Source organism: Myotis brandtii, unplaced genomic scaffold (genome assembly GCF_000412655.1).
Source record: "Myotis brandtii unplaced genomic scaffold, ASM41265v1 scaffold32, whole genome shotgun sequence".
Lineage (NCBI taxonomy): Eukaryota > Metazoa > Chordata > Mammalia > Chiroptera > Vespertilionidae > Myotis > Myotis brandtii.
The window spans coordinates 1,267,246-1,277,071 of NW_005362269.1; the positions used below are offsets into that span (position 1 = coordinate 1,267,246).

General features: G+C 53.4%; 1 protein-coding gene across 1 annotated transcript in view; it reads right to left on the reverse strand.

Moving 5' to 3' along the window:
• CSF1R (colony stimulating factor 1 receptor) overlaps nt 1–9,826 on the reverse strand; it is a 28,620-nt gene that overhangs the window by 12,550 nt on the left and 6,244 nt on the right. The window contains exons 4-10 of the mRNA XM_005870468.2: nt 9,103–9,239; nt 8,296–8,455; nt 6,727–6,913; nt 3,952–4,067; nt 3,693–3,813; nt 3,421–3,611; nt 1,801–1,916 (exon numbers count right to left, since the gene is read on the reverse strand). Of these exons, the coding sequence (XP_005870530.1) occupies nt 1,801–1,916; nt 3,421–3,611; nt 3,693–3,813; nt 3,952–4,067; nt 6,727–6,913; nt 8,296–8,455; nt 9,103–9,239 (1,028 nt within the window). The remainder of the gene's footprint in view (nt 1–1,800; nt 1,917–3,420; nt 3,612–3,692; nt 3,814–3,951; nt 4,068–6,726; nt 6,914–8,295; nt 8,456–9,102; nt 9,240–9,826) is intronic.

Genomic DNA, 9,826 nt, shown 5'->3' on the forward strand with positions numbered 1-9,826 from the left:
GCCCCCGGGGGGGGGGGGGGGGGGGGGGGGGGGGGGCTGCCATTACTGACGCCATTTCACAGATGGAGACAACAGAGGCTTAGAGACAACACTTTTTCCTAGTCCCACAGCCAGAGACGCAGGCAGAAGAAGGATTCAGACCCAGATCCGTCCAATTCACAGCCCCTGGCTCTTAGACCATCAGTAGGCTCGGGGAATGTCAGAGGAAGAGGGCTGTTAAAGGCCCCCAGTTCCAAGGTACAGGTGGGGAAACTGAGGCCCGAGAGAGCAGTGAGTCAGCCGAGGTCATATGACAAAACAGCGTCAGAGATGGACCCAGATCCCCAAAGTCTTGACCTGGGGCCCTGGTTTCTTGGGGGCTCTGCTCTGAGCTGGTGCTGGCATGACAGAGAGAGCCAAACCCATATCCCATCCAGCCTATCTTCTTCAAGTCCTCTTCTCACACTAAAAACTCCCAGGTAGGTGTAGGGGAATGTTTCACCCCTAAGTCATATCACTACCCTGTTCAACCCCCTGACGGCCCCGAGCCTACAGGATGAGGTCCAACCCCTCAGACCCCCAACCTGTTTCCCGCTGCCTCCTCTTCTGGGTGCCAATGTCTCCAGAACTCACCTCGGGCTTCCCCACCCTTTACACACATTGCCCTCGTCCCCAGAGACCCCCCTTTCCCGAGTCTGCCTCTCCTGCTGCTCCCCTCGTCCTCCAGAGCTTGTCCCACCCACGCCAAGCCACCACCTCCAGGCGGAGGAGATCCCTCCCCTGCTGGCCTCCCCTGCCCTCTGGCCTGGCCTCGCAGCATCTGATCACACTGGACCTTTTGTGGAGGGAGGCCAGGTGCTGAGGCGGCAGATCTGGTGTGGGAGGTGCCTGGAACGCCTCGGGCAGGTTCTTCAACCTTCCCGAGCCTCGGTTTCCTTATTGTAAAGTCCCTGCCTCGGGGTGTTGTGAGGATAAAATAAGGTCCCTCGGGCAGGTTCTTCAACCTTCCAGAGCCTCAAGCCTCGGTTTCCTTATTGTAAAGTGCTGACTGCGATAGTCCCTGCCTCGGGGTGTTGTGAGGATAAAATAAGGTGATTCAGTGTTTCACATAATGGATACAACTGGCTTTTTACAGACCAGCCTCTGCTACTGACCAGCAGTCAACCAGGGCAGCTGTCTCCACCTTTCGGAACCTCAGCTCCGACTGTAAAGTGGGGTTAGTGATACTACCTGCATGCCGTGGCTGTGAGGGCATTGAATGAGAGGGTGTGGGTAACACACTTTATAAAAAATACCCCTGAAAGCACATTCCTGATTGTGCACTCAGAGTGACAGGCACTGCACCAAACGTCAACGTGTGATAAATAGCAGCTTTGAGTAATAATATGAAATAACGAAGAGGCTGCTGATGGTCAGGCCTTCCTCCTCCACTAGACCTTCACTGCCTGAGGGTGAGACACAGGCTCGGCCGTGTTGTCCTCTCTGTGCCTGAGAGCCCCTGGCTGGGACAGGGTCCTGTGCTTACTCTTCCGCAGCACCCGTCCCTTTCCTCAGAGCATCGTTCGTCCTCCCTGTCTGGTGAATTGATTATCGACCGCATCCTGCACTAGACAGTGAACCCCAAGAGGGCAGAGGATCCCAGCACCCAGCCCACATTGGTATAGAGTAGGTGCCCACTAAGAGCTGCTGGCTAAATGACTGGAGGGCAAAATGAGTGGGTGCTCGGGGGCTGAAGGGGCGCGGGCGGCCTGCAGGAGGCCTGGCGGTGCTGCCTCAGGTCCACGTACTCGGGGCCTGGCTGCCCGCCCTGCACAGACTCACCTGCTTGTACTTGTACAGAAGCAGCAAGAGCAGCAGCAGCAGCAAGGCCATGGTGGACATGCAGGCGACCAGCACAGGCGTGAAGAGGGGCTCACCCAGGAGCTGCATGCTGGCTCCTGCGGGGGGGGGGGGGGGGGGGGGGGGGGGGGGGGCTCTGTGACCCCCTGACTCCACTGAGAACAGGTCAGTGCCTGGCCTGGAACACAGTCGGTTCTCAGTAAATGCTTTGAACAAAGTGTCCTCTCACCTGGAAGCCAGCCGAGCCTCAGGGAGCCTCTCGCAGACCATCCCCAGCCAGGGGCAGGGAGGATGGGCCCCCAGCTCTGCTCATGCCCAGAGTCACAGCCTTTCGTGTCTGGGGGAGCCCCTTATCACACAGTGCCCCCCTGCCAGGGCAAGGATCCCCTCTGCAGCAGCCTGGCCTAGTGCCTAGCGTGCACACACACACACCACCCCTCCTGACAGGATTCACCACTTACACCTCTGGGCAGCTCGAACAGAAAGACCTAGACTTTAGACTGAAATCCGCCTTCCTGGCTGTCCCCTGCTGCTTCCCTGAGTGCCCTTTGGAACCACGCAGCCCTTCTGAGGATCTAAAAGCCAGGCTCATAGCCCCTGGGTCTCCTCTTCCCAGGTCAGTAACCCCATCACCTTGCCTAGATCAACAGCATGGGTCTGAAGCCAAATCTCACCTCCGCTATGTAGGCGGTGTGTGACATTGAACTTGTGACTTCTCCCTAAGCCTCAAGTTCATCATCTCCAAAGTCAAAGGAAATTAGTGCTGACCTCCTAGGGGCGAGCCATTTCACAGAGCTTAGCACAATGCCTGGCACAGGGAGACTAAGGCGGCCGCAGCAGCTGCGTGTGGAGTCGGCCCTGCTCAGGGGCCAGCTCTGAGCCAGACAGAGGTTCCCGCTCTGTCCTTTCTGGGCCCAGAGAGCTTGCTAGGCCTGGCACACGGGTGCTAAGACCTGCTTGTCAGAAGTCCGAGGGTGCTGTGGGCCTCTGCGCAGATCGGAGAGCTACCCACACGGAGCCTTTGAGCAACTTAGAGAAAGACGTCCCTTCCTCTCTACAGGGGCAGCCTGCGTCAGCCGGGGCTGGACAGCGGACAGTCCACACTCAGACAGGGGCCCCGAAGGATGGGACAGTGTCTGGCAGGAAGGGGCTCGGGGAGGGATGGAGAAGGCCGCCAGGCTGGCCTGGGGTGGGCTTGGACTGTGTGCACTTGCCATTGCCTGTCTCCCTCGCCAGGCTCTAAGCTGCGTGGAGGCACGCTCCCTGCACCTCGTGAGTGCCTGGGACGCAGCAGATGCCAAATACACACCCGCCAAGTAATGCATGAGTTCAAGTGCAGGGCATGAGCAGAGGGGCCGGTTAGGGTGTGCTGGCTTCAGGCTGCTGTCTCTCTGGACATCTCTCAGCTCCCCCTCCCCTCTCCCCCTACCTCCAGTCCTGGGGGTTCTGGACTCCCCATCTGGCCCTTTCAGGAGAGGCCTGGAGTGGGACCCACAGAGGTAGGACTTGGTTCGGTTGGGACGAGCTCCATGTTAGAACTCTGGCCGGGCAGCTTCCTGGGCCCCACTCCTGTCCCACCTGGAGGGGCGGACAAAGGCTCACCTACAGAGATGGGCTGGAAGGCGTGGGAGCTGTTCCCCGCACGGTTGTGGGCCCTGCACTCGTACGTCCTGTTGTGTTCCAGCATCCCCACGGGCAGCAGGCTCTGGACAGTCACCTTGTGGAAAGGCTCCTGGCTCAGGACCTTGGTGTGTGGGTTCTCAAAGACCTGCAGCACCTGGGCCTCATCGCATCTGGGAAGAGCAGAGTGTGGTTCAGGGTTTCAGGGTGCCCACCCCTCATTCCAGGTGAGAAGGCAAGAGGAGTCCACTTACCTATCCGTATGGCCCCTGCACAGCAGCCACGTCACGTTGGGCTGGGGGTACCCAGAGGCGTCACAGAGTATGGCACCAGAGCCATTGACAGGGCTCCACGAGACCCTCACCTCAGGGGGGTCTGAGGAGGAAAGGAGGTGTGAAAGAGGGAGGGGTCAGCCCAGAGGGCCCAAGTCGTTGCCTGACCCCTGGCACTGAGCTTCCTCTCCCAGCTGGTTTCTCCAGGACCTCATGTCCCAGCCCCCACTCCATCACTCACAGAGAAGGGTGAGCTCGAAGGTCAGGGCATCCTCGCCTCCGGCGTTCCTGGCCAGGAAGGAGTAGCGGCCGGCCTCAGAGGGCTTCAGGCGAGGCAGGGAGAGGGAGAAGGTGGACCTGCGTGAGAGCGGCAGACGTCTGGGTGAGCCCAGTGTGGTCCCCACAGGACAGTGGGCTCCGACAACCACCCTAACAGGCGTTGTTTTATTTTTGGTAAAGTGTCCAGCCCACAGAAGCCTTGGCTGAGCCAGGAACCCAGGCCGGGTGCCAGGAGACACGGAAAAACCATCAACCCGATTTTCTTCATCGGCTCTCTTATGAGTAAAGCAGTTTTATTCTGAGGTTTAGTAGAGGAGAGGTCTGTGAAGTGCCGACATTGGGAGGCACATCACAGGCCCCACTGAGTGCACCTGCTTCCGCCACTACCACTGGGCTAAGCCATCCCTACTGAGAACGCTAGCACCAGGCCAGCTGCCATCCCTGAGGCTCCAGTCCTGCCCAGAGGAACTGGGAGAGGAATGAGAAGCAGGATGTAGTTATGGGGCTATAGAGACCAGGGGCCAAATCCTGGTGTTGCCACTTCTCAGCTGTGTGACCTTAGATAAGTACTTAACCTCTCTGATCCTTCTCTTCCTTTTCTGTGAGGCAACACTGATAGAAATTAATTCACAGACTCGGCCTGAGGATTAAAGGGCTATGTATTCAGAGTGCTTGACACACTCCCTGTATGCACTAAATTTAAACAGCTGATTGCAGGTAATATTGTTTTTCTTACTCTCTACTTTAAAATTTATCCATAATGGGCATGTATTGTTTAGGCCATGAAAAAGTTTTAAAAAATAAATTATAGCAAATTACCAGCTCTTCTTTATAAAATGTCTGTAGCCACGAACCAAGACTATAATACACTAGAGGCCCAGTGCACGAATTCATGCATGGGTAGGGTCCCTTGGCCTGGCTGGCAATTGGGGCCCATTGGGGCCATCTCACCCAGTCCTGATTGGGGATGATGGGGGCCGGCCTGCCGGGGAGGGACCATGGGAGGACTCCAGGGCGTGTCTGGCCCTCTTGCCCAGTCCCGATTGGCTGGATCCCAGTAGCAACCTAACCTACTGGTCAGAGTGTCTGCCCCCTGATGGTCAGTGTGTGTCATAGCGACTGGTTGAGGGGTCAACCAAATGGTTGACCGATTGGTTGTACACTTAGAATATTACGCTTTTCGTATTATTATACAGGATGGTATTCAAAGGACAATCTTGCCCAGACCTTTGGCTGAACCTTTCTACATGGGTCATTTTTTTGTGATAACTAACATTTACCTCTTAAACTGAAAGAATTAAACTTCTATGGATGACTCAAAGTCACCATTAGGAACACACCCATCACATGAGCCTAGTGCCGTGGCTGTTTGGTGCGCAGGCTTGACTGCCTTGCGATGCATGGCCCCAGACTACTGTGTTTGAGGGCTCCCCCTGGTTCCTTTCTGCAATGTTCCTGTTGCATATGGATCCCTGAAATCTGTCCATAAACCCCCTTCTCAGGGGTCTTTAGAATCCAGATTCAGAACTTCTGCTTTAGGTGAGAGGAAGCTAGGAATTCTGGCCATAAAGGATAAAGGAACTGGGAGGAAGAAGATGAGGACAAGAGAACATCCTTGTAGATTCTAATGACTGACAAGCAAGAGTCCAGGAGCCAATGAGGTCTGGGTTCAGGAGCTAGAAAGAACCCCAGAGAGTTTGGGATTAGAAAGGTGTCGGAGGGATTCTCTAGCCCAGGGATAGCAAACAGGTCTGCTCTCATGAGCCAAATGTGATGGAAATACTGCCTGGAAACTGTTGAGAAGGACTCTGAGGTTACATAGACTCTGTAGGCAGCGGCTTAGGGACGTCTGTCATGAGTATGGAAGGGGATGTTATCACACACACACTATATACTTGCTGTCCTTGATCGAACTGTACGCTCTCATTCAAATAGATCTGGGTAAAGAAATATTGATTTAACCTTTTTTTTAATCATTAAAGTTAAAATCATTAGTGTTCCCCTTATGGAGGAAACACTTGTTTAGAAAGCTACCTGGTTAGACCACTTTGGGTGGGAAAATAAGACCCGAGGACACAATCCACAAAGAGACAGGACAAATAGATTCCTAGAATGTTGTGCATGTGGGAAGAGCAGGATTCTTGGAGAAGAGAAGATGTTGTCAAATGGCACTTTATGAGAAGAGTTTGAGCCTGCTGTGGAGTGGCCTGTGAGAAATGATCAGGGCTGGGTAGTCACAGGCCTTTAAAGAACTTTAGATGTATCTGTGACTGGGTGGTGTGAATTCCCTCTGCCCCACCCCCAAACCTGTGCATCTGGCAGATACCCTGTGCAGTCATTATTAGGAACATGTCGAGGAGTGGAAATCACGGGCATTGTCTTCCACATTTGGATCAGCCACGAAGGAGGAGGATGAAAGAGGCTGAGTCCTTGCATAACCATGAGAATGCACATCCCCAAGAAATGGTAGAATTCTTGAGGGCATTCCCCAAGGATGTGGTGTTTCCGTGTTGGTGGAAGACTTAAACAGAGGGGTATGCAAATTTGGTCTAAATCTCAAACATAGACGACTGACATTTAGTTTCTACACAGTCAGGGAAAGTGAGAGACAGAAAGGGGAAGGAACTCACTCCAGGTCACACAGCAAGGTTGAGACATGACCCAAATGTCCTGACTCCTGGCTGAAGTATTCCCCATCCAGCTGTGGGGCTATGCAGATGGGAGCTGTAGTTGGTACCTGTATGTTCCCTTGTGGGTGTCAAAATTGAGCTTGGGCTGATGGTCAGAGAAGGGTCCCCCGTAGGTCCAGTTAAAGGCTTGTAGGTCCGGGTAGGCCTCCACTGTGACTTGGAGATTGAGCTGCTCACCCAAGGCCACCTCCTGGAGGAGGTTCTGCTTAGAGGTCAAGGTCAAGTAGGCACTCTCTGGAAAGCAGAACACATAGAGATCTGGCATGAGTGGGATGATGTTCTGGTTTGCTTGTTCATTTGGTCATCTACCCATTGATCCAGTCATTTATCCATTGATCCAGTCATACAGGAGGAGGACCCTCCTGTGTGCCTACAACGCATCAGGCCCACAGTCCCCAACCCGTTAACCAGTGCTTGCCCTCTGACATCTCTCTTTCCACCACCCACCACAGAAGCCCAGGGCTCCAAACTCTTCTCACCGAGTCCCTGGGAAAACTCCTATCCTCTCTCCTTATTTGCATAATTAAGAGGTTGAATATATCTGTGGCTATCACTTTTTGAAAAAAATTGTAGCAAGTAATGCCCAACTGATGTGGCTCATTGATTGAACCAGGAGGTCATGGTTCGATTCCTGGTCAGGGCATATGACGGGGTTATGGGCTTCATCCCGTGTGGGGCATGCAGGAGGCAGCCAATCAATGATTCTCTTTCATCATTGATGTTTCTATCTCTCCCTCTCCCTTCCTCTCTGAAATCAATAAAATATATATATATATATATTTTAAAATTATAGCAGTAAAAAAAGTCTGTTTTTGGGTTTTTTTTTCCACATGCCCCCATCCATTTCCCCTTCTTCTGGTAATAATTAAGTCAGTGTGGATTCCATATCCAGCTCTAAAGTGAGCATGTGACTCAGGCCAGCCAATCAGAGTAATGTGTCACCTTTGAACCATTGATTGGTTTGGGGTAGGCACGTGAGTCCATGAATTCATGACACTCATTTTCATGATGTTTGTTGGGACTCTGGGAAAAGAGAAGACCTCATTCTACTGGGGTTATCATCCCTGGTGCTTTTTGGGGTTCTACAAAAAAAAAATTACAGCTGAGAGTTGAGAAGGAACTTGAGAATTGAGAATCTTGTCCACATCATTTGAACACCTAGATCCAACTGTACCTGAAGCTCATATCAATGGGCTTTTTAGCTATAAGGCCTATAAAACACTCTTTTGATTAGGCCAGTTTGAGTTGGTTTCTGCTCCCTGTACCTAAAAGAGTCATAACTAGTTTGTTCTAATTAAATCTTGCATAAATTAAAGTCAAGCTACTCTGGGAGTCTGAGGAGGAAAGGAGAAGCAGAAGAGAGAGGGAGCTCCAAAGGCCTTAAGTCCCCTCAGTATTGTAGGACACCCTGCACTTCCCCCATGATCACATTGGGTGAGCTCTGTCTGTTCACGTGTTTATGTTTCGTGAGTGTCCCAGGCCTAAGGTAAGGGGATTCTGGCAGAGATATTCTGAATAGTGCCTTCTTCTCTGCCATCAGCTCCCTCCTCAATCCCTTATGTGCCTCCCTCACCCCAGGATCCCTGCTAACCCTCCCCCACCTTCCTGATGCTCACCTACCACCCGGAAGACCATGGAGGTGGAGCGGACGCCCTGGGCATTGGTGGCCACACAGGTGTAATTGCCAGCATCTTCGAAGTCTACTTGATGGAGGTTGAGGGTCAGGACTTTTTGGTAACGGTCATCATGAAAGTCGTTGTGTTCAAAGATATTGAGCTGCAGCCAGAAGAAATGGAAATGGTAAATACCAAGGTTGTTTAGGGGTTAGGAAGATTTGGGTTCAAATCCTCATCCTTTAAGTATTATTATCTTCCTTTCCTTGGGCAAGGGACTGAACTCTGAGCCTCAGTTTCTTCATGTGTAAAATGGGACTAATACTGGCCCCGTGCTTCCAGGGCTGCAGTGAAGAGGGAATGAGATGTTATATGCACATGGTAGGCACAGTGGGATGGGAGGGAGTTCTCAGAAGCAGCCTAATGCCATTCCCCGCTGGGAACACTCCCTCTCCTCCCTCTCTCCCAAAGAAAGTCTTTCTGAAGTAGCCCTTATATCCCTGGGCTTCACAGGTGGCCAAGGAACCTCTTGCTAAGTCAGAAGTGAACCAACATCAGGCCCTTGTCTACAGGCTGGGGCAGAGGTCATGGGTCAAGGGAGTAGAGTATCACTTCCCCTGCCACCCCACAACCTTCAGCGGCATGAGCTGGAGTCCTGGTTTTGGATGATTGCTAGTGACATCCTGGATGAGTCCACTCCCCTCTCTGGACCTGGGCTACCTGCTCAGCCCAGAGGGCCAGCTACATCCTACAGGGCCTGGTACTGGGAAGATGGGCAGGCTCCACCCTGCTGTCCCCCCGGGGGCTGACCGTGGTGTTTCCGCGTTGGAGGAAGACCCCAAACTTGATATCAACGTTACTGGCTGAGCACACGATCTGGGCAGCCTCTCCTCGAATCCGCACCAGCTCTGCAGGCTCCAGTGTCACAGTCGGGGGTCCTGGAACAACTGAGGCCGGGGAAGCGACCCATGAACACTCAGGCCAGAGCTGTTGCTCTGCTCCCTGCCATGGGCCAGGCTACTGGCCAGGGCCCCCACCACGTTCCCATCCGAAATCCTGGGGGGCACCCTTGATGCTTCAATTTCCCCACCACCAAGTCTTATCTCCTAAAGAGACTGAAAAGTCACTTCTCTCCATCATCACCTCTCCCCAGCCTCACCGCCCTCTCTGCTCTGGACCCCTGCAGCCGCCACCCAGAAGGTCTCCCTCTTCCCCTCCGACCCTCACAGCAGCCAAAGTGAGCAGTGGAGAAGGGAAATTGGGTCAGGCCTTTCTCCAGTGCCAATATTCAGTGGCTTCCTGTCACTCTCAGAATAAGAGTCATTGTCCTTCCCACATGCCCAGGGCCCCAGGCCCTGCTCCTGACCACCCGCCACCCTGCGCTCACACTGCAGCCATAATGGCCTTCCCACTGCAGACCCTAGTGCCCGACCCTCCCCCGTGGATTGCTCTCTCCTCCACACTCCGAATGGGTACCTGTTCTCACCCTTCAGATCTTTAGCTCAAAAATTCCTCAGAAAGGACTTCTCTGACC